Genomic DNA, 25,701 nt, shown 5'->3' with positions numbered 1-25,701 from the left:
ATCTCGAAACGAATATGTAATTTTTAATTTGATCCATCTTCCACGAGGAATACAAAGCGTTCGCTTATCAAATATTTTAATGGTGTTTCTTAAATAAAGTTGTTCTTTTTTTCTTTTTCGAAAACTCGGGGTAGGATAATAATTGCCAAGATGAATCGTAATTACACACGTTAATAGGTTATTACTTAGCACAAAGTACACGAGATTTTTTTTTTTTTTTAATATATCATCCTTTTATTTCCTTTAATCTCGCTGCATAATAATGAATCATGGCGGATGCGACACGTCGGAATCAGAAGAATTGTTTCAAAAGTTAAAGGGTGGCCGATCCAAACTCTAAAATTGATCGAACGCGACCGACAACCGGGATTCAAATTCGGTTGATTAAGAAGGGAGAGGAGAATAATTAAAGTTGATTTTTTACTCTCTCGTTGGAAAGCTGGGTCGCAAACTTTCGTTTGGAAGGGGAGGGATATTATCGGAAATTGCTTAAGGAACTCTTTAATAACAACTCCACCGAGTATTAACACGAATTATTTTCAACTTTTCACTCTTATACGACTTAACCCGAAGTCTCTTTACAACTCTCCCTCCATATCGGCGAGAGCCGTGCGATGGGCAAGTTCCATTTGACGGTAAATAAAGCGAAACGGTGGAAAAGTTGGGAAGATAACGAGGTAAGCAAATTTGTCGTTTGAATATTGTTGTATGATCGAGCGGACGAAAGATCGTTTGAAAATAATGCGATGTTAATCATGCCGGAAAAACCGTTCATTAATTATCAGCGAGCAAAATAATTTGTAATCGTATTGTATAATTTTCCTACGTCTTCGTGCTTATAAATATCGTTTGGAATAGAGAAACATTTTACGTGATCAAAACATATTTTCAAATAGTTTCTAGCGAAACGATGAATTCGAAAACATATCGAGGAAGGAAGGAAGACGTCAATGAAATTATCTAAAAATGTAATGAAAAAAAAATCTTCGATCAGTTATTTTCTCGGTTACATTACTCTAACAAATAACACATAATAATGCTATTAATTTATTCTTTAGACGTCACCATTTCTCGTTCTCTTCCTGTCTCTGCGTCAACAATAACCTAAGAAATCCCCACTTCCACGAGTTTCGATTGTTCTCGGTACTCGTTCAGGGTCGAATGTATAAAAGACGAGAGACGATCGTGGCACGATGATACTCGTGCACGGTTCACGGTACAGAGACGATGGCCACCCGTCACGCCGAGTCACGCTCGTTCGTTCAAAAATGCGTGTTTTTGGCGTTCTTGTTCGCCATTCAGGTGGCGGGAGGAGGTGAGGAATCGGTATATGAAAAGTTGGTCGGCGGCTCGTTCGATTTTGCAAATTTATTTACGCGATATTTTTCGTTTCGGAGGAGAAGTGTTGAAATTTTGTGTAAAATTTTTTGATTTGTCTCAAATACTTTTACAAATTTAAATGTAAAGAGATCTTCCGCGAATGATGGATACTTATCCAATAGACTGGAAGCAATTTTTATATTTAATACTTTTTTTTTTAGATACCATAGAAAATTATAATTATTATCATTACAATTCTGAAAACAGAGAGATCATTATTAAACTTTTTTATCACAATGAACTTTCATTTCATTTATATATCATTTATATTTTTTCTTTTCGATAAAAACAAATCTAAAATCTCTCGAAACAATTTTCTAATCAATTTCACGCTTGATGTAAATTTTAAATCGTACGTGACACGCAAAATCGATACGTTTCTTTTTTTGTTTCACTTTTTCAAAATTCGACGGTCGATTCACTGTCTTTGATGATGTTTTCTGAAAAGAGATCTGCGATAAAACGAAGTGTGCCGGCGTATTGAAATATTACGAGGGGCTCGGTTGTACTCCTGTGTACAAGAATCCGAACGATTGCTGCGCGGAATCGTACAACTGCACTCACCTGGACAATTTGTCACGAGATAAATGCTACGTGAACGGCCACGAGTATAGCGATGGAGAGACGCTGAGACCCGAGCACGCGAATCCTTGTGACATTGGCTGCAAGTGTATACTCTTCAACAATGAGTGAGTGCATTTTCCTCGACGAAACCAAAGAGAATCGATTGTTCGATGATATTCGAACAGTGATTCGTTTAACGGTGATCTCAATCGGTGTCGTGCAGTCTGAAATAGTATATTTGATTTTTTTTTTAAACGCGAGATGAACTGCGTATTTTTCTTAAAAGTAAATTTTTAAAAATTAATTTCTCATAACTTATTAAAATTATTTTTAACGTTTTTGGATAAGAACATCTTTTGAAACATTACGGTTTCTGTGGAATTAATTTTGAAATTCAAAGTTAAAACTACTTGTTTTAAACTCATCAATTCTATATATTTGAATTTAATTTTTGTTCAAAATTTTTTTTTAATTTTATCGAAACAGATGAATAAACCGAATTTAATTTAGAAAATATTTGTCCGTTCTTAAACTTGGGTGGCAAATATCGAGATATTACGACGCATTGTTTTATTATTTCAACAGAGCCAGCTTTGTATGCGCGGGTTTCGATTGCGCTTTCATTTCGGGGGGAGAAAATTGTTTTCATAGATCCACTCATGATAGTTGCTGTCCAAACACGGTACCGACTTGTCGTGAGTAAAAAGCATCCGATAAATTGAGATTAAATCCAGAAGACTTGAATTTAAACGATTACGTTATTATAGTGAAGGAAGGAGAAAAAAGGGCGACTTGCAAGGTTGATGGGAAAGTTTATCTAGATGGAGAATACTTTAGCCCAAAATCTGACCCGAATTTGGATTGTTACTGCATGCCTGGATACACAGGTACAAAAATATAAAAAATATTACATTCTCTTGGAAAAACGAGTTACATTTCTAGGGAAAAACAAAAAAGCTTAATCAAACTACAAAATTATTATTAAAATTCATCTTCAATTTCAACTAATCGAAAAAAAATTAATCAAAAAGTGGAGGTCAACGGTCAAAAAATTTAAAAACTTAAAAATTGTACGTTTAGGTGAAAATATCGAGCCCTTCTGCAAGAAAATTAATCATCCTCATTGCTCTCCTTTGTTCACAAACGGTGGATCTATATACCAGAAATGCGCCCCCGTGTTTTACGATAATCAAAATCCACAAACGGATTGCAGCTATGTTACGAGATGTCGTGAGTTTATGACAGAAACCTTCCTTTCAATAGGAATTAACAAACTCTGAAACAAACTTATATTACAAAACGAATTTGTTTTCGCAGAAAACTCGGAAGACGTCGTTATTCATAATCATGACCACACTAAATCTATTTCCGACGAAGGTAATGTATTCCCATATATATATATATATTTATTTCAAATTCAAAAACTTTTTATAACAATTCTTTCATTCGTGGTTGTAGCAATGTTAAACGACGATATCGATAATTTCATTCAACTTAAAATTACTTCGTTTCTCGATCGATATATATATACACTTTGAACGAGCAAAATGAAATAATTATTGATGATTTTATCTTATGTGATGTTTTGCAGAAGACAAAGTATGCAAATTCGGTAATATGACGATGCACATAGGCGACGAATTGGATAAAGGAACGAATTATGATTCTCTTTGCGTGAAATGCGTTTGCGAAGTACCTCCGATTCCTACATGTCGAAGACTTCCGGACAGCGAATGCGACATTAATTATGCATATCCATCCATAAAACTTCTGTAAATAATCTGTGATTATTTATTACCAATGATACGATTTTCCAAAGATGTTATATATCTCGTATAAACGCTCGTTGACAGTTTTAATTGTTTTATAGAAAAATTATTATATATATATATATATAAAATATCCGATACATTGTTTTTCTTAATTAAGCAACTTTTCATTCTCATTCCTTCGGAATAATTCTCTTTTCTTTTTCTCATTTCTGTTGAAAAAGTCGCTCACGTAGAAAATTCTCTCCATTCTCTATCATTATCAGCAAAACGCGATATTTGTATATATTATACGTAAGTTTTACGGCAATGATCGGTAATGTCACGATATCAATGAGAAATTGAGACTCGAAGATGTCAATTGCTTGACCAGATAGATACAGAATGTGAAAAGTTTTCACGAATAATTTTCATAATCGTTCAATCTGTTTCGCTTGTCAGCTTCGTTTCTCCTCCTCGCAGGAGAAGCGGCGCTGAACGAGATTAAGGAGAAAATGAAGCGAAAAGAGGTGGGTCACGATGATGGCGGTGTGAATTTCAAACAAACTCGATCGTTTTTCATTTCCTCTCGATGAACGTTAACGAGGTTAACGATATTCAATTTCTATGCATTTTTATCTTCTTTAAAATATTCCAATGTTCAATTCATTCCTCTCGAATTATATCTCACAATAAAAACGCTATAAAAATCTTCATGGATTCCTTTATCGTCTTCCCCTGTTCCAAACTTTTAGAATTTAGAAGATTTATCGCGAAAGAAAGAAAGAAAGAAAGTTTAGATTTAACGGTCGATGATTCCATCGATGTTGACAGTGTCGATGATATCGGTTTCGAGAAATTACTGTGGAATCTCGCAAGTTTGCCGGAAGTTGCGGCCACGCGAGGACGTATGGGCAAAATGGCGGTGCAAGAAAGGCTCTAAGGGGACGGAAGTTGGTGGTGGCCACCTTTGTCACGTTAAGTCGATCGAATTTATGTTAGGTTGGCCCCCGGTGTTATAAGCATCGGTTCGATTACCAACGTCGTCCTTGTATATCACTACTAACCGTTTGGAAAGTAGCATTTCTAAGTCGGCCCATTATCCTTGCGGCTGCTTGTTCAGCATCGCTGTCCTCGTCCACTCGTGAAATTTATTACACGACTGCAAGGTTTCCACGAGGTTCTACCTCACCTCTTACTTGTTGTTGTTCAACCAACTCGTGAAATAAAAATATAAAAATTGTAGAAGAGATTCTTAAAAATTAATGACACGCTTTACTAAATTTTTTCTAAATTTATTGTGCGATTTTTTCCCTTTTTCTCGTTTTACGCGAAATAATATGAAAATTGTAAGAGAAATCAGAAAAATTAATAACGACACTTTTTAATATTGAACTCTTTCTGCTATCGTTGTCCACGACGATTTTTAAAATTTATTGTTTCCTCTTACTTATTGGACATAATTCGAAATAATAGAAAAATTGCAGAAAATTAATAATTTTGATATTAAATTTTTATCGTCCAGCTTAAGTTTTTCTTCTTTTTTTAATCGATATCCGTAAAATGCTTACAATATAAAATTCCTTACCAGTAGCAAAAATTTTTCCAGCTTGTAGATATCAAAGATAGGAAACAATTTTTCAAAGCGGTTCGCAAATGCGCAAAGGGTTTTCGAGGGGCGACGTCGAAAACGTTACCTTTTGTATCTTATCCCTTCATGCATATTTCAGCCTTTCCCTGCATAGTGTCTCGTATTTTTCCTCTTTTCCCTTTTTCTCTCTTCTTTCTCTCTTTTCCTTTCTCTTCTTCTTCTTCTTCTTCTTCTTTTTAGAAGAAGCAGCACGAAGATAGAACCGTCGAACCTTTCACGCCTTTTCGAGCCTTTCTTTTTTTTTGTCCACGTTATTCGATTTGCTTATTCCTCCGTCCCTTCGTTGTTACATTTCTTCGTCTTTTTCCCATTGCATCCTTGATAAAATTCCAACAATTCTCGACAAACACCGAAATTCTCTCCCTCGACGTTTCTTTTGATTTTAGCAATCGGTTTGCTCCGTGTTCAAAGCATTCGTCAACGATGGAACGCGCATTCGAAATTATTATACGTTTCGGAAAACAATTCGACAGGATTTTGGATTTACAATCCGTATCATAATTTTTGATTCGAATTCGTCGTTTCGTGGCTTTCTGTATCGAAATCATTTTCAAATAGAGGGTATATAAATAGTCGAAGAATCTTCGTAATAAACTCTAAGAAATCACCATATCGATTCGCTTGTATAATAATTCATAATTAATTTTCGATATTTGTGGGTTCAATCATTGGTCAATTTCGATCGTTTAAAGATAACTTTATTCGTGAAGTTGTTGCCTTTGTATTAACAGCATCCCAGTATTTTAAAAACTTGGTACAATTTGATCCAAAAATTTTTCTTCTGTGACATAAAAATATACGAATTACTTCAAATATATCCTTTCGATCACTCCGCCTTATCACTTAATTTTTTAATTCACCATTCGAGGATCTATTCAAATTAATTATGCTAATTTTCCTTACGAACAAATAACTCGATCATAAACTCTTAACAACAACAAATTAACCGTCAAAAACAATGGTCAATGGCTCGATGATAAAACTATCGAGCAACGAATCTCCAACGATTAGTTTCCGGATCGATGGTCAAAAAAACCGTTTCGTTTACAATCGGCCAATCGAAACCATTAAACGAAAACGTATCGATGATCGATGGGCCTGCGGTCGCATTAGCCAATCCGTGTTTCCGATCGACCAAGCTTGTGCTCGCGTCCGTTTTTCGCGGGTATAAATTAACCGCGAGAAGGGCTGTATTAGTCCCACGCTCGTTTCACTTATAACGAGACTCCATCGGATCCGACTTGGATAGAATCGATTAGTTGGCAACGATCCAAAAAAAAAAAAAACGATCCATCGATCAATCTCGATGGATGATAGCCCCGTCGTCTTCTTCTAGGGAAATTTCTTAGAGTTTACGCGCGATTTTCTCTTCCTCCCTTCTCGATCGAGGAGGTTGCGATCAACATTTGAATTCGAAGGAATTGTTTCCGCATGGTCGAGCTATGAATTAACGTCCACGCAGGTATAAATGACGGGGCGGATATTCCTCCTCCCCTCTCTGAGAACCAATAAAACGAAAGGAGCTATCGACTCCTGTGGAGGTTTCTGCTGCTATTGGTCATTGTTGGTAATAAAATCATAATTTGATACATGGGTTAGACGCTCGTGAGGATTTCGAGATAAAATTATACGGTTATCTCTTTTGTGAATATCTGAGATTCTTGAAAATGTCGAGGATATGTATTCCTAGTTTCAGATAATTTATGTTATATAATAGTAATGTTCAGTAAAAATATATAAATTATCACTTACTTCTATAATAACGATAAACATGTTGAAGAGTGGCGTCGATATTTTTTTTTACAAAATTAGTTAAGGATATCTTAGCTATTTATTCCTAGTTTTAGATAATTTATATTAATAATAGCAATGAATTTATAATATAGAAGGAATGATATTATGTTAATATACGGATTATGATGTGCTTCTACAGTAACAGCAAACGTGTCGAAGAATGGTATCGGTATTTTTTTTTTTTGAAAATGTTAAGGATATCTTAGTAATTTACTCCTATTTTTAGATACACTCGCGACTGAAAATAGCAATGAATTTATAACGTCACTGAATATACGTTCAGTAGCTGCGCTATTAAACGTAATATGTGGATTATGCTTGACAATGCTTCAACAGAAATAGCTAGACGTGGCATCGATATATTTTTTTTCCCAATTATAAGTGTGAAAGCGTCATCATCATCATCGCTTAGCACTCGGTATATATGCACGTACCATTGACAGAAACGAATCAATCCGCGCTATAATAGAAGGGACTGTGTACATTTTTAAATTTTGTAAAGCGTTTAGAAGCTTTATCGAGAAGACGAGGAAGAAGCGTATCGATCGTGATCGAGAAGTTGGAGAAAAATGGAGAATTTGATCCCGAGGAGCCGTTCGAAGGAGATCCGGTCACGAGATGCAATTATGATAAAGCTGAAAGCTTCTTTTAGGAGAGGTTTTCAACGGGTATCGCGGTCTCACAAAAGGGATGACTGCCGGGGCCGCGTTTTGACTCGGCCGCGTTTTAATCTATATCTCGCTCTCTCTATTTCCTGTTCCCTTTATTCTCTGTGTCTGACATGCGATGAGCTTTCGACTCTCGAGAACATTTCCCTCTCGTGAAAAACTCGCCCTCCTCGTTACCACAGGGATTCCTCGGGAATCGATACGGGCAACCGATGAAAATTAATTTTAAAGTTCGACCGATCGAACTGGCCGGCATCCACTTTCCATTCGCGACTAGCGTCCCATATTTTTTACTATATTTATCTTTTAGTTACGATTTTTTATAACCTGATCAATTTTTGGTTTCACTTAATTCTATCTCGATTTCGTATTGTTCCTGTTAACGAATCGCGTTTGTTATTTAAACCGAAAGAAAGACGCGTGTTTTTAACATGATTTTTAAGATGATTCTTTTTTATAAGATCATCGGATAAATTTTCAATTTCACCTAATTCTATCTCGATTTCATATTATTCCTGTTCTTTTAATGAATCGCGTTTGTTATTTAAAGCGAAAGAAAGAACCGTGTTTTTAAAGTGATTTTTTAAGATGTTTTTTTTTATAAGATCATGGGATAAATTTTTAGTTTCACATATTCTATTCACGATTTTATATTGTTCCTGTTCTTTTAATGAATCGCATTTGTTATTTAAAGCGAAAGAAAGAAGCGTGTTTTTAAAGTGATTTTTTAAGATGTATTTTTTTATAAGATCATGGGATAAATTTTTGGTTTCACTTAATTTTATCACGATTTCATATTGTGTTGTTCGCCTAACGAATCGCTTTTGTTATTTAAAGCGAAAGAAAGAAACATGTGTTTTTTGCTAATTCGAGTATAAGAGATATAAATACAATTCTTATGCGGATATCGCGAAGCTTATATCGGAGAAATGTGTCCCCGGATACCGATCATTCGAGGTTAAAGAATGATACTCTCCCCCATACTTGAAAGGAAAATATCATTTTCTTGTGCAATCAACTTATAACCCAGCCGGGGGTATTACGTAAATGGAAATACGGGAATGGAAAAGAGTATTTTTCTTTCTAAAGTAACGTCCTACCTTTCATTTTATACTCATAATTCCGAGATTATTTTTAATAATACTTTTATTCTTTTTCTTTTAATATCGACAAAATCGGCGACATTGGGTCGAGTTTTCCTCAAAATCGTTCGTCCAATTTTTGTTTTTTCTATACAAAAATAATTCCAAAGTAATTCTAAAAATCGATGAAAACGAAGAAGAAACGACATCGAAACGTCGAGGCGACATTTAGCCTCGTTAATCCGCCTCTTCGGTCGGCCGACCCTGTCAAAGTGCCACGACTTAACTCTCCACGCTAAGAATTTCCCTTTCACGGGCTATTTATTAAGGCGGAGCTGCGTTCATGCGAAATTTCATTTCGTAAATGGCCTTGATTATATATTTCATGGATTTCAAAGAGTGCCGCCTATTCGCGTTTAATAGTCAACGTGGAAAGACGCCGCTCGTCGCGATATCAACTGATGATATCATTAATTAGCAGTGTCGTAATCTCGTGTAGTACCTCTTTCCTCGCAACACACGCCGCGAGAAGCCAACGACTTCGCGCCTTGTTCGCCTTCCTCGATCTACGATTATTCATCCGGAAGAAATTAGTTGAAGTAAAAATTCTGTTCTTCCCGTTTTTTTTCTTTTTTTTTTAGAATTATTTCACTTTCCTTCGACGTTTCGCGAAGAGAAAGGCAATCGACACTTTTCGCCTACTCAAATTTAAAAAATATACATTTTATATTAGAGGCACTGTACAACGGGTTATGCATGGATTTTTGTATTATTGGATAACTTCCTGCGATAGTGGACGAAATTTGAAAGTTTACTTATTTCATTCAAACGTACTTTTACGTTAAAGATCGCTGTTTTTCAATAGAATTTCCCGCTGTACTCGCCACATCTGACCCATTTCCCAAAATTCGTTCTCGCCGAATCGAGGAAGATTGAAAAATCGTCCCTCGTAGCCGCGGAATTATTCCAGTCGAGTGGAATTTTCCAAGTCGGATCGATATTCGGGGGCCGGACACGAATATCGTCCAGGCATTGTTCGAGGCCTGGAAAATCGATTAACGCCCCCTCCCCCCAAACAGACCTCTCCCTCGCCTGACCTATATACCGTCCCGTGGAAAGAAGGATTCCGCTGTTTGCGATACAATACAACTCCCCCTCGACGGGGCCTCCACCCTTCTTTCCAAACCGTCTCCTTCGAGCGAAGGCTCAAGGCGGCATTGTCGCGAGGAGCTCCTTCCCAAGGGAAGGGAGGGGAAAGGAAGAAGGATTCTATACGTCGCTGGAATACCTCGAACCCTATGTAAATGCGGATCAGGCGCTAGTCCAGTTTTGCCTCTTCTTCCCGGCGTCTCTTTCCGCGTTTATCATTTGTCCGGATCTGATCTGAGCCGAACGCGCTCTTTGCTCGGTCACGTCCATTCCTTCGCCATCTTTGGGATCGTCAAACTTTGCTTGCCTCGTCGCCATGCTTCGAACCGCGTTGTTTCGATCAATTAGGGGGCAAAATGTGGAGAATATTTAATAATCGAGTTGCTTCGATAAGTAATAATAATTGTTGCAAGTATCAGTTATAAAATCGAAATTTTGATTGGTCACTTTTTTAAAGTCTCTAATAATTGACGAGTAGAAAATGAAAGAAGAAGCTTGCGCTTGTGTGGAAATAACTATTGGTGGATTTCATTATGATTGCGACGAGAAGATTTCTAAGTTCGTAAACATTTCGGTTTTGAAATTGATGGATTTGATTATCCATTGGAATTACAAATTTCAGAAATCCACACTCTGCGCTTTCTGAACGTGAAACGTTCGAAATAGTTTGTAAATTCGTTGGAAATCAAACAAGATATATCCACTTTTCATTCCACTTTTCAGAATTTAAGAGAAATAAGTCGAAGAAACGCGTATTTCTATTTACTGAGACTTGGAAGCGCGCACGAAACAATTTGCAAGCTCGTGTCGGCGAGCATTAACAAGATTGATGAGATGTGATATCTTTTCGCGCGAAGGCGAAACTTGGTTGCAAACGCTTAGCCGATGACCCGCGATGTTTGTTGTTCCAGGCTTCGCGTTAATAGATGCGCAAACTGCATGCATACAAATTGCGCGATCGCTCGCCCTAACAGAGATGACTTGCACGGTGATGTATGGCTGTCGAGCCACGTGGAACGGCCGACTGCCTCTCGAGATATTGCTGTCTTCCTTATCCGCGTCTACAGAAATCTCGAAATAGCAAAGTGTAGATTCGAGTAAAATATTGCCACCGTCCGTGTTCCGTCGCGTCTTGGCGAAATATAACGTTCCTTCTATTTACGAGTAATATGTCGCTTATAAAAAGAATAATTCGTTTCAAGGCAACTTGCGATGCAAAGTCGATTACAAATGTAAATTAGCTTAGTGAAATTCAAAGACCGGATCCTTTGAAATCTAATTTGAATATTTCCTTGTTCGCCTTGACACGAATCTGAAATCTCACAAGAACGATCCTTCACCTGATTTCCTTACGAGTCAAGCATAAATACGCGTAATAAGTAATATGGTAATTTTTCGAACTTAAAAATACGCAACGCCTCGTGTCACACTTGCCAAACGTTCCTTTCAACGATCGCTCAAAGATCATATGTCCATTATCAAACCTCCTTTTCAATTAAAATTTCTCCCTTCCTTGTGCATTAACCTCGAGCCGAGAGCGTCCTGGGACGAAATCCGATGTGGCAAGACTTCTCCCCGCCCTTATAAAATTTTCAAGTTTCCCGCACCGGGAAAATTGAACGGCGGGAAAAAAAGTTTAAAGGGATTTACTCTTAGCGACGACGTGGAAAACTTTTGAACGATCGATATTTTTTTTCTTTTTTCTCGGTCATCGTTGCGAAGAAAGAAAGAAAGAAAGAAAGAAACGCGAACGTAATCGCCGAGGAAGGGATTGATCCTGTCCCCCGAATCGTTGGAATCGAATCGATGGGAAAGGGAGGAGATGACTGGTTGGTTGGAAGGGGGGAGAATTAAGGGCCATCGAGGATATTGCTGGCGGGGGTGACGTTGCAATTAGACGAGATACCAAAAGGCAGGAATGGAAGAAACGGTATCGTAATTCGCGATAAAGTCGCTCGTAACGTTGAGATGGTTGTTCCGATTGTCGGGCGGACATTTTCGATGGGATTCGGTCCAATGGCGTACCGGTTCGTGAGCGCGTTGCGCCGTTTCGTTCGATTGATTTTACGCCACTCGATTGCGGTTAACTCGAATTTCTTCGACCGAGTGGAATTAATATTTTCCACTCATCGTACGTGGATAGATGCCTCAAGAAGGGATATCGCTCGATCGACGATAACGCGGATTATTTTATCGATCGAAAATGAAGATGCATCCTCGCGAGAGCGAATTTAAATTGAGAATCGGTGATTTTACCGATTAATTGGATCGAAATAATGGAAATAATATTTTACCATGTTTTAGAGAGTTATGCGGATTTTTTTTTATAGTCGAAAGTGTTTTTCTCAATTAATATTGCTATTGATATTCGAATGGTTCTGGCCACGTTTGATATTTTCTTTGCGTCGTGAGAATTCAGATTTGATTTTACTCTACTTTATATCCGTCGTCAATAATCAATGCATCGATAACCTGAAACGTCGATAAGTAACAGATATACACGATTTTTGCTTGAAAGTATATGTGAAGTCAAAATGTATGATAAAAATGATTGTATCGTCAATAGTGCGAAAGAAGTACGATGTGCTCGTTATTACAAACGAAGCGAATGGAAGAAATTGATGGAAGGAATTATTTTAGAAAGTTAAATTGACATTCGTTCAGAAAGGAGTGAGACGACCAACCTCGGGTTAATCAATTAACGTCCCGAGTAAGTATATACTTACGAGTTTCCGTCAAATTACGAAGCAATTAAATCCAAGTTGCACAGTTTCGAGGTGCGGAAAATTATTAATCGATCGTCTTATTCTCCATTTGTTATTTATGAAACAATTTCAAACGACAAACACTTTAATTCCATACTTCACGCGTGATATGATAAAACGATCGATCCTTCAAAAATAATTGATGTATCATTTTAAAATGTGTTAGGATTAGTTTTGACAAATGAATGATGAAAAGAAAATCAATCCTGAAATATTATTATCACACCGTTTTAAGATAATGAAAAACAATGGGTCACGAAATCGTGACTGTCTTTGGCAAATCGATCCAATCAAAAAAAAAAGAATTCTAAAATATTATTATACCGTTTTAAAATAATTCCACGAAAAACAATGGATTACAACGAAATCGTTACTATCTTTGGAAACTATCAATTATTAAAAAAAAAAATCGATCGTAAAATACCGTTTTAAAATAAATTCGAACGAGACAATGGATTACGATCAATTGTAATTATCTTTTGCAAATCGACCAAAAGAGAAGCAGAAAAAAAAAATCGATAAAATATCGCCGCGCCGTTTTTTAAAAATAATCCCACGAGGAACAACGAGAAGTGGCGACAAAAGGATATCGTGGCCATCTTTGCCAAATGGAAAATTGTAATTAGAGTTTGGCATTGGAAACAGTGTTCGGGGCCGGTGGCATTAATCTGGAGAATTTTCCTCCCTCCTTCCCTCCTCTTTCCCCCCTCCCTGTTACGCAATTTCCCCTCGTGCCGTGGGAAGCTTTCAATTTGAAAAATTAATCTTAGGACGAAAGCTCTGGTTGAGAGGCGGACCATAGAGAAGGGACGGCGAATACGGAAAATTTAATTTGCTCGCGAAATACTCGAAAGATGTTCGTACGGCAGATTAAACCACGGGGAAGTAGTCAAAGGATGCTTGAAAACGGTTAAAAGGGTTCGCGACATCCGGCTTCCTCGTGTATATGCGGCATCTAATCTTTACGAAAAAACACGGCCGGCCTCCGCCTGTTTATTTTTAATTACGAGGAAAGCTGTCGGCTCGAAACACTTTGTCATGGAGGAAAGGAAGGGAAGGGGGAAAAATGATACCGGATTATTAAAATATTTTCGTTTTATATATATATATAAATAATTGCATGGAAGATAATACGATCCACGATGTTGGATGGCGATCTGTGATTTGTAGATTTTTTTATTTTTAATATTCTACATTGCGTAAAATTAATCCATCGATTTTTCGAATCGTTGTTGGTTAAAAATTGAACAATTTTTCGACGAGATTCGATTATTTTGAGTCCTGTAACGAGCTCTCCGTGTAATTCCGCTCCGCGAAATTACCCAGGTCTTTGAAAACGTAATAATACGTCGTTAGTCCGGGGAACAGAGGGAAAATGATAATATGGTTTAATCGAATCACACCCCCTTTGCAACGATGACTTTGTACCGTAAGGACGAGCCGTTATTCTCTCGAATTTTACGTAAACCGTGATGAGAACTCGTAAAAGTGTGTCGAGATAATAATATCATGCTCTCCTCTCGTAGAAACGACATCCTTTAAATAAATACATATAGAGATTTGCAGAAATTTTATGCATTCAATCCTAGATGAAGAATAATATTCTCTGAAAACGATTTGCGTAGATCAACGACCTCTTTATTAATTCAAATTTACTGTACTATTGTATTGAAATTATTTTATCGATTATTTTATCACACTCGACTCGATCACTTCTTTGAAAATATTATCCCTGGCCAGATTGATCGATCGAAATAATATCAAATAAATAAACAAGATTCTTTACCCTTAACTCATTTTTCCAGAGAATAGAACTTACACTGATTGACTTCTCCACGCGTGCAGCAGCAAAATCCTAGAACCGTAAAATTCGAACGAAGAATTGGCGCGACTTCAACTTTTTCCTCTCCTGGAAAAATTCTTATCCCACGCCTCCGGAAACGGCCTACATTCCAGTGTTTCGTGCACGGCATAAGTTGTCCCATCACCGCCGGTCGTGAATCCTCCAAGTTGGCCGATGAGTGACGGACCAGTTTCGCGATTGCGGCGAAAAATTTGGTTGGGACGTCTGTGTTTGAACAATCGATTCGTGTGCAATCGATCGGAGAATCTGGAACGATGAGTTCAATCGGCTTACGGGAATATTGGGAATCGAGTAGATTTTATATCGTCCCACGTTTGTTTTAATCTATTAATTCCCTCGTCGTCCACATCTTGAGTTTTCCCCGCTCCGATCGTCACTCTGATCCGTTAAATAAAAACAGGGAAAATGCGTCGAGAATGTTTGTTTTAGTCCAACAGCTCTTCTCAGTTTCCTGCTATAATCGAGGTTTCCTTCACTAATATTATCACAATATATATATATCGACTATACGCAACGATTCGATCGACAAATTGTGTTAATATTTTTTTTATCAATGGAACATCATTTCAAAAGGTTGAAATCAACTCCTAAAGTTTTAACTACGTAACCTCGTAACGATAAAGGATAATGTAATAATAAAAAATATATCGCAAAGCGAGATGGTATACGAAGCACAAAAAAATAAAAATTTGTGGAAAAATAAATCTACACGAGTTTTAATTAAAATGGAATAATTCCCTTGTGAAAGGACAGCGCATCAAGACTCTCGCGATTTTAATCGCAACGAATATTTTCTCTCTCCTTAATCAACGCAACGCGTGCAAAAATATTTTATCCATAAAATTATCTCTCCCACAAACGGAGAGAAAAAATTGACGGGACCCCTGGAAACCCCTGGAAACGAAATCCGCTTTAGCGGCCACAAATCCTCCTCTCCCCTGAAAATTAATTCCTCGAACGAGGGGGGCGCGCAACCCCCTCTGAATCTCGTGGGGTTCGTAAGAGTGGCTAGCCGTGGCTGGCTCGTCGTGATCGATGACGTTCGTGATCGAAGTTGACAGGTGGCGGGCCGGGTGACACGCGGCCCGATTGCGGCTACATTATTAAACCGTCAATGGACGTATATGTAGGCCTAATGTACAGTTTGTGGAAACAGATCGTTTGGAGGCGCTTGGTGGCTGCTTTGCCGCGCTCCAACCACGGATTGCGAATTACGCGAATTTGCAGGTCGAGAAACTTTTGGGTACCAACGAGCCGCGTTTAATTTTTTTAATTTCGAATGTTGTTTCGCGCCTGTTTGCCCTCAGAATAACGTTTAATTTTCGTCGATTATTTGTTAAGGAGGTTCTCGTTTTTTTTTCTTTTCGCGAATGAAATATTTGTTGTTAAATTTGAGTTTATGAGAGACGTTGAAGGAAGGAGTTTACGGTGATTAAATTGGGTTTCGAAAAATTAATCGAGAAAGAAGGAATCGATATTAGGTACGGAAAATTATGTTTGACGATCGAAGCTGGTCGAAATAATGCCTTTATTAAATTTTCAGTTTTCATTCGATTATTGTTGCAAGTTAAACTTAAAATGAGATGTATCCTTGCCACGGTTTGATGTATAAGTTGCGTTAAATAATCCGACGAAATATCCGAAACTTTTTCAATATCTCCGTTTATGCTACGAAATTAAAGTAACAAATCTTGTTGTTGCTTTAACAAAGTTTCGAAGCTTTAAAGTTAATTAAGCTCTACGTTCTATCCACGATGGTAAGGGACGGACGGAGGGGAAAAAAAAAAGAAAAAAAAAAAAGAAAAAGTTAAACGAGTTCTCGTGTAGTGATCTGCAAACAAGCGAAGCTCGCAGAAGAGCAAAAGTTGCTTAAACAGTTGAGAATCATGATGCCATTACCTTGTAACTAAAGTTACAAGCCATATGAAGTTTGTTCATGGCCCTTAAACGTAGTTGCACCTCATTCCCTTAGATTACTCGATGCTCTTAGTATGCGAGCTCATTTAATTCACTTTTATCCTTCTCTTCGGTTTAATCGACTCGAGAATCCGACATCTATGAATCCGGAAGAGTATAAAAAAAAGTACGTATTTTTTATCTTCCCCCGATTCGTTTAAATCGCACGGATTTATTTCTCTACTGTATCGTTCTTCTCGATGTGTGTGGGTCCTCGACTCGTGTCGACGCGATTCCAAACTATTAGGATAACGAGCGCATGCTGCGAGCGACGTTCAAAGAAAGGGGACGAATTTGAATTAATGAAACAGATAGAGGAAATGAGTGTTTTGCACGACGAAGTCTTATTTTCGACACTCGATCTATTTGAAGTAAAGTAAAGGGAGTAGAGGAAAATGAAGATAATAACTTTTTCGTAGAGATTTGAAATGGGTTTAGCGCGTAAATAGAGGGGAATTAATAAATTAATAAGGAATTCGAGATTATCTCGATACTTTTCGAGCAAATAGGTTATTAACCATTTTATTACGCGCCATGTCGGTTGAACGGCGATTAAAGATGCAGTAAAACCTCGTAGATGGCGATAACGGTGTAATAGCGATGTAAAAAATAAATGAAGGTAGCGCACGTTGATGAAACAGTGATATATGTTGATTGAACGTATGGCGACATAATTTAGTCGATGGTTATCGTATGCTAGGGCGTTTTCAGATGGCGATCAAAACTCGTCGTTAGTACGCCGTATATTCAGATCGTTTTACGGATAACCAAAGTTATTACAAGTACGACAATTCCCTTGGAAAATTTTCACCCGATTCGTTTTCAATTCTGTTCGAGAAAATAGGATCCGCTTCCTTTTCATACTCGATACCATTAAATTTCCATTAATCGTTGGGAGAAAGCGATAACTTAAGGATGGTGGAATTCGTTTGGAAATGGGCCGGCAAAAATGTTCACCGCGTGAAATGAAATAAGATAAAATTCGCCGATCGAGATGAAACGACGATTATCCACCGCGGAATTAATCGCGCGGATACGAATTTAAAATGGAACGTTTCAGCGAAAAAGTTTTAGAGAAACATATTTTTTTTCGATTCAATTCGCGGCGAATCGGTTTCGATTTCCCTCTCGAACCTTAAATAAAAGCTTGAGGATCGGAAGCGATAAATTGAGGGGATAGAGGGCGGCGCACGGTATTGCGCGGTGGAAATTTTGCCCGTGGAAAACGGGGCGGGCAATAATTTTAAGTTTTGTCGCGCGGCCGCATTTGTTACAGCGAACGGTACGAGCCGAGCAATTTGTAACCTCGGCTGTACGTAACGTTACGGAACCGTCATTACGCGTGTTGTTCTCGCGTCGTTTCGTGGAGATTTAATGAACGAGATGGACCGATATAAACTTTCGTCCTCGCCCTCTCCACCTCCGCCTCCACCCCCTCCTAACGATAATAACGCGGTTACAACGATGAAATTAAGCTTATCGATTTTGGCGGAATTTAATGCGAGCAATTTACAGAACCGCGCCGATAAGCATTGGCGAAATACGGAGGAGGGAGGAAGGGTTAACGCGTCCGTTAACTAGTTGTAAATGTTCGTGTTAAGCCAAGTGTATCGCTCCATTTTCATCGTTGATGAGTATCGATAGGATTAAACGCGAATGATAAGCGGCCGTGTTTTTTTTTTGCTAAGAAGTTGGTAAGAAAGAAGCATTTTTGGAAGGCGATACGTGTTTCCATACGCGCGCAAAAATCGTGAATCGTGTATCGAGGTGAAATACCTTTACCGTGACTCGCTCGATAAAGATAACGTGCGCAATGTTGCAACGAGCGATATTAGTGCATGAAGGTAATAACAGACTACGATAAATCTCGTGATACGTTTATGCGATCCGTGAACGTGGACGTTCGACGCTCGTCTTTTATTACAATTCTTGAGGATTCTATCAATCCTCCGGGAATTTTGTCCCGGAACATTTCGATGGGGGGTTCGATTCGATTCGTATTAAACGAGAACGAGAAACGATTGATTAAAATAGTATAACATAAAAAGGTACGCATTCCGGTATGTTTGATTTTATAATAAATTTCTTTAAATTAAATTCGTACGGTTGACATTTCCCGGGGCGAAATAAAATGATATTTTCAAGCGTGGAGGAGACATGCACGAGTAAAATGCGAGTACAAAAAAAAGCGAATGAATATATATATATATATATAATATTTTTCATCGTTTAATACGACGATTTTATATATTATTACTTAACGCGGGTCGCAAAAGTAATAAAATGCGCAATTCAATTATACCCGATTATTAATATCTCGATAATTAATATTAATAACGATAAATTTAAATATTATAATAAGTGGACATTTGTACACCATTGATTCCCATTTTATTCATTTATACAATTTTAATATTTTCCCGGATCCGTGCAAATATTTATATCGCGTTCAGCGTGTGGAACGATTAATGAATTTCGCCCCCCTCCCCCCACTCCTTATCGCGTCATTTGTATTACTTTTGCATCTTTCATCCTTTTATTAATTCCACGATTATTATTTTACACGCGCGATACAATATGCGATACACATTCGTCGTGCGTGGTATTTCTGCTAATAAAAAAAAAAAAGAAGAGAAACAATAAAACACCCTCCGATATATCCCCCTCGATTAAATTTATCTTTATTTTATAGCCGAAAAGTCAAATATTAATCGCAATAACCAATACTCTTCGCGATTGGAAGAAATTTTACGACACCGCTATCGAAATCTACTATCCAGATTCGTTTCCACCTCGTGAAAGCCGCGCGATAGCCGCCCTAATATTGTACCTCTCGAATCCACCCCGAATCAGAGATAGCTAGCGTTAATTACTTTCGTAATTAGTAACAGCTCCAGGCGTATGACGATGGTAGGGAATATTTCTTGCGAAAGAACGTATAAATCTAATAATACAGAGAAATTCGCCCCAACCACTTCCGCGTTAACCATTCGTGTCTTAATCGCCTAAATTTTGTTGTCGCCTGCTTTCCATAGTTGTTCCCAATTTTTTTGTTTTTATCACGTACGTCTCTCTTCATTCGTACACTCGTCGACGATATTATTTGGATCTCTGGATATTAGAATTTTTACGAGATTTTTTTTTTTAAATAAATGGAGAATGGAAAGCCGCTTAATAATTCGATAACACGATGTTAAGATTTTAAATACGTGTTTAAGGTGAGGGTGTTGTTTTTTTTTCTTTTTTTTTTTTTTTTTTTTAAGGAAAGAGAACGTGTTAATTTCGAGACAGTATCGCTGAATATCTGAAAGTAAAATATTTTGTCAAGGGAAGTAAAATTTCGTTAAGAGAGGGATTTGAAAGTATTTTTGTTTCGTCAAGTTTCTACTGTTTCTCTCTCCTCGCTTCGAAGAAGTTGAATTCTATCTAATTTAAATTCTTCTTTGATTCTCTTAATTTAAATGTAAATTATTTCGTCAGAGGAGAAGCGTTCGCAAAGGGGAGCGCAATTTTCGAATCCTTTTCTTTTACAGGGAACAGTTTCACTCCTCTTTCAACCAACGTTTTCTTTTTCTTTTTCTTTTTTTTTTTCAGCGCGTCAAGAAACGCTGTGTACGATATGAAACACGGAATAAAATTTCAAAACATCATGTTCACATTATCCTCTTAATTAACAATTTATTACACTGAATTGCAAATCATATTTTAAAATTTATTCACAGACAACGTAACGTTAATCGTTTCGATTTCGAATCGCGTTGCTATTTTTTTCCAAACGTTAACGAAAATTCGCATAGTTTCGGATATAAAATCAGTAAGTTATTTCTCTGTTTGCTGCATTCCTAAAATTTTCAACGCGTTCGCAAGCGAAATGAAACGGATAAAAAGGAGGAATTTCTCTCCCGAGATATTCCCTCGTGAAAATTCCACGTAGAGAAGCCGGCGCTCGAGTAAACAACAATATCGTAAAAAGAGGGGACGCAAACATTCGTTGCATTCGTTTCCTCCTTTCCTTTCCAATTACCACTTCCGATTTATGCCTCTGTCGCGTGGTCACTTTCCAACATTGCCCGCCAAACACTTTGTTCGCAAACATTTTCCATCGCGTTAAAAACGTGGAAAGAGAAAGAGAGAGGAGAGAGAGAGAGAGAGAGAAGGAAGGAAAGGAGCAAGGAAATGGGGAAATAATGGTGGACGATTTGTCAAAAGTTTTACGCGTGCAACGTTTAACACGGCATCGAGGACATTCATCCCGTCTCGTGGAATAATTCACCAGCTGTATATAGCGTAACTTTCGTTTTGAGATTAAATTTACACCTGGCTGCTATCTGGCTGGAGAAACAGCCCGCGAAAGGTAATCGTTCCCGCGATTCAATATTAAATACCGACGTGGAAGCGCGTATATCTTTAAGGGTAGTTTACATCGCCGCGTGGCGCGTTATTAACCGGGGCAAAATATGAGCTCGGCTGCCAACACCGATAATTCTCCGTTTTTATGGACTAGGCCTTGAAAAATGTGTGTCGAAAGATATCGAATAATAGATACCAGTTTAAACGCTGATGTTTACACCAATTTTCTTTCGGTCACCACGCAACGACGTTGCGCCTGATCGATTGAAAGAAAAAAAGAAAAAGAAGAAAGGAAAACGAAACAGAAATAGGAGTACACCGCTTATGCGCCATTCGTAACAACAAGTCCCATAGAAAATCCTCATCTCTGTTTGGATTACGATAGGACTTGTGAAAGTCTCTCGATGCAACGAACAAAGTTTTTCGCGTTGGAGGAATATTTTTATTGCTCTCCACGGTGGTGAGAATGTAACGCATTGCATGACAGAGCGGGGCGAGGTCATTGACAATAATAACGAGGTTTTTATCGACGATTGGTCGGGGCAATTTTCCACTGTGCGAACCTCGGTTAATTTTTCCTCGCGAAAAATTCGGTGATCACTGACGTTCACTCCAAAACGCATGATTCTTCTCGCTTCGCGAACCATCGTCATATGTATATACGGCGTGGGATATGAAAATATGTTTGCATACGTTTCTTTCGGATGAATGTATTCATGGGCGATCATCGGTGATTTATTGGGCAGCTGCGATGAAAATTTTTGTATTGAATAAATATTGTTTAATTCTGAAGTTGAAGTTCGAAACAGAATTTTTTTTTTTCGTATGCAATGATAAATCGATTCATTAATACGGTTAGAGCTCAAAGCTTTTTAGAATTAAAGGCTCAAGATAACTTTTACATCAATTTATCACTGATAAGATCGTTTCAAGTAATATTCTTCCAGAAATAAATCTATCTATCGCTCTTGAACTCTATTAAACCGTATTAAAATTAGGAAAACTTTGGACTGCTATAACTTCGAAGATATCCACTTCCGGTGAACGAATGAACGATCATTAGAACCGCGAAACCTTGCCCCTTAAAACGCTTTTCGATTTATTCCGATACGACTTCCAGTTGCCGAGATATCTTTTTGTAAAGGAAAGGATATTTTTAATCGTTTACTTTAAACTCGACTAGCTGTATTAAAATTAGGAAAACTTTGGACCGTTATAACTTCGAAGATATCCACTTCCGGTGAACGAATGAACGATCATTAGAACCGCGAAATCTTGCCCTTTAAAACGCTTTTCGATTTATTTCGATACGACTTCCAGTTGCCGAGATATCTTTTTGTAAAGGAAAGGATATTTTTTTATTAAATCCTTTCGTTTACTTTAAACTCGACTAGCTGTATTAAAATTAGGAAAACTTTGGACCGTTATAAATTTCGAAGATATCCACTTCCGGTGAACGAATGAACGATCATTAGAACCGCAAAACCTTGCCCTTTAAAACGCTTTTCGATTTATTTCGATACGACTTTTAGTTACCGAGATATCGTCGTGTGAAGAAAAGAGTAATTTTTAATCGTTTATTATTTTCCTCCTTATCTCTTATTCGGATCTCTCGTTCGCACTGACCTATCTCACACTCGAAACAAGTGACGATTCTTGAAAAAAACATAATAGCGATTCCTGGAAGGATGTAGTACCCGTTTCCAAAAATAAATATAGGTCATTCAGTCGCATTCATAATTTCTCTACGAAACGCTACGAAAACTTTGAATCCTGAAAAAGTAATTTCAATGCTCCCGTCTATATTACGAGTAGATATTTATGACAAAATTTATAGTCCATCGTATAATTTTTTCCTAGCTTCGATGTATCATATTATTTTCATTACACTCATCATTGAATATCAACTTTGTCGCTCGTATTTCCTAATTATTTATACTTTGAACTTTACACCAGTTCTTTTAATCGTATTCTATCGGTAAATATCGCATCGATAAATAAATCAATATATATATATATTTCATCTCCTACGTTTGTAATTAATAATTCTGACGAGCCGTGATAGAAGAATAACAATACGCAACAATAACAATTTCATTAACCTTGTTATTACCGAGTTTATAAGTAAAGCGGGCGAAAGATTTTTACGCGATATAAAATATTTCGAACAAAAATAAAACGTCGCGTGCGCTCGATTTTCAGACTTGGCTCGAGAGAAATATTACGTAATAATATTCCCAATTAAAATCACTTTATCCGCGAAAATCTGTCCCGATTCGCGCCGATACACCGCACCGCGCAATCGTGTACATGTGCGCTCGAATTTTAATTATTTCGGTTACACGCCGGGGCGGCCGCCTGTTTATCCCCGCGTCTCGAAACGATCCCGCCACCGGAGATAATTAAATGTGGATTATCTGACGCACGTTCGACCGCCCCGTTCGTCCGCGCTAATTGGGCCAGAAAGAAGACAGTTATCGTTACCGCCGGACGGTAACAATATTTCGCGATAACGAAGCCAGCGCGGAAGCCAGCTCACCCGGAGAAAATTATTAGCACGACGACCCTTTCTGTGCCGCGCTTTCCTAGAACGTGGTCACTTATTTATGGAATACTTATCCAGCGAGTGTTAATTCCGTGAAATTTATGGAATGTAAACATTATTATTCGTTATTACTATTATTTTTGAAGTAAGAAATAGAAGTTTCGGTTTATTAACAACGATAATACGATGTCTGACATCCTAAATGGAGATTAAATCATGCACGAAACGAAGGGTTAATAGAGAAAGAAATTTTATTCTATTCTACGTATATACGTAAAAATCGTTTCCAGATTACCACGTACTTTGTTCCGAAATGAAAGAGATGAAGAGGGAATTTGTGTGGGTATGTAGGAACGCGAAATGAAAAATGGAAACGAGTGCGAATGAAATACAGGGTGCGATAACAATTGAGAGGGGGAATTGTTATAAACGGAAATAGAAATAATACGATCGGAATCCGAGGGCCTCGTTATTCGTCATTTATCCTACAAAATTACTTGTCTATTCTATTTTTAATAATTAAATATTATTATAAATGTGCCAATATCTCTTTAGACGAGAGTTTAACTTTGTCTTTCGTACTAAGTTCCCGTCAATTTAAAAATGTAACACGGTCATATGAAAAATATCCCTTTTTGTATGTGTATATTCATCTTCCATGGATGGGATTTAATTCTGTCGCGTCATAAAATTTATCGCGCATCGCCCATAAATTATTCCACATTTATAAAGAAAAAGGGGGCCACGAAGTGTCGCAAAAAATTGCAATACTTTTGTCATAAATTTTACTTTAAAAAATAATCTATTACAATTACACCATTTTTAAACTTAATCTCCTAAAACCATCGACCATTGTTGCAAATACTACTCGAACTATTTTTCGAACTAACATCGAATACACTTTTATCAACTCTCGCTTCTTACAACCAATTATCCACGCTACGATACTTTTATCGACTCCGACGACGACAACAACAACAACACAACAACAACAAGTAAAACACCTACGTTTCTTTTCGCAAGAAGAAACTCGCCAACAACGTGATACTACGAGGTGTTCAAACAACCGTTTCAATACGGAAACTGAGCCACTAGACTCGTTCTCGCTAGCGAAAGGGTTAACTATATTTTCCCCAAACTCTCTCTCTTTCCTCATTCTTTCTCTTTCTTTTTTTCCCCTCCCTCCTTCCCTGTTCGGTTCCGGCTGTTTCCGGGTTTCCTCGTTAAATCGTAAGACGCAACAAGTGTTGGACGGATTATGTCTTGAGGCAAACAAATGAGATCACCGTGCCAGGATAATTCTTCGTCCGGTTAATTAATTAACTCGGGGGTGGGTCGTTTCGTGCAACCACCACCGCTTCGCGATCCCATGAGGATTGCCTTTCTCCGCTGTTCGGATCGAACAACCGTGATTGTTCAACGGATTAATTGCGGCTGTATCGCCGAGCCGCGATATCCTTTTTCCAATCGGCTGAATTTCCAAACGCGTTTCCGTTATAAATCATCCTTAACGATACGAATCGATTAAAATCGGTGAATTGCCGGGAATGAAATAAAATATTCGGTCGATGGTTTTTTGTTATTAAAAGATCCGGTAACGAACAGTTTCCTCGATAGATTTTCTCTTTAGCTTAATTTATTCGATATTTTGCAGAGCTCTCGATATTTTAATGGCTACACGTTTGTCGAAACAGTGTATGATAAACAAGATTTTATTTTTTGGACAAATATAGTAATAGGTATGCGCTATATTTGTTGATCAAATATTGCGCAAATGTAGTCTACGTTACGAATATATCAACGCTCGGACGGTAGATGGCGATGAGTGTTATTTCCGACTTCTTCGTTATTCGTATGGACTGTATACAATGTATCGTTACGAGTGATAAATTTGTAACGAAGAGAGTCGAAAAGCGTTAGTCAGAAACTGTAATAAAACTGTTTCCTCTACACACACACACATATATATAAAACATCCACACAATTTGAAGTTGGTTTCGAACTTAAAAGTTTGCTTACGCTTCGTGTTGGCCGGTAATGAACCGGAACTTGGAATCACGAAAGTCGAGTTACATTAGCCAGGGAACTACTTATCCTCTTACTTATACAGCTTCGGTTTAAGCGTGCCGATCTTTAAGAAATTCTGCCTCGACGGATTAAAGCAGCGTGAGACGGAAATTTAAGA

The 25,701-nt window shown here is 37.7% G+C and overlaps 2 protein-coding genes across 2 annotated transcripts in view; both read left to right on the top strand.

Moving 5' to 3' along the window:
- The window catches only part of LOC108002113 (uncharacterized), a 171,250-nt gene that overhangs the window by 103,242 nt on the left and 42,307 nt on the right, over window positions 1-25,701 (top strand). The gene's annotated exons all lie outside the window — the stretch shown is intronic.
- LOC108002114 (kielin/chordin-like protein) lies at window positions 1,131-3,853 on the top strand. The gene is made up of 7 exons (XM_017063592.3): window positions 1,131-1,315; window positions 1,829-2,069; window positions 2,530-2,639; window positions 2,712-2,831; window positions 3,025-3,174; window positions 3,262-3,321; window positions 3,536-3,853. Exons 1-7 carry the CDS (start codon window positions 1,228-1,230, stop codon window positions 3,718-3,720), a joined length of 954 nt encoding a protein of 317 aa, XP_016919081.2. The 5' UTR covers window positions 1,131-1,227; the 3' UTR covers window positions 3,721-3,853.

The sequence above is a fragment of the Apis cerana genome, linkage group LG1 (genome assembly GCF_029169275.1).
Source record: "Apis cerana isolate GH-2021 linkage group LG1, AcerK_1.0, whole genome shotgun sequence".
Classification (NCBI taxonomy): domain Eukaryota; kingdom Metazoa; phylum Arthropoda; class Insecta; order Hymenoptera; family Apidae; genus Apis; species Apis cerana.
This window is presented reverse-complemented; position numbering and strand designations above follow the sequence as displayed.

Excerpts from the sequence above, each read along its gene's own strand:
- LOC108002114 (XM_017063592.3), top strand. The coding sequence starts at position 1,228 with ATGGCCACCCGTCACGCCGAGTCACGCTCGTTCGTTCAAAAATGCGTG. Across the intron at positions 2,070-2,529 it reads TGTATACTCTTCAACAATGA|AGCCAGCTTTGTATGCGCGG; the intron begins GTGAGTGCATTT and ends TTATTTCAACAG. Across the intron at positions 3,175-3,261 it reads CAGCTATGTTACGAGATGTC|AAAACTCGGAAGACGTCGTT; the intron begins GTGAGTTTATGA and ends TTGTTTTCGCAG.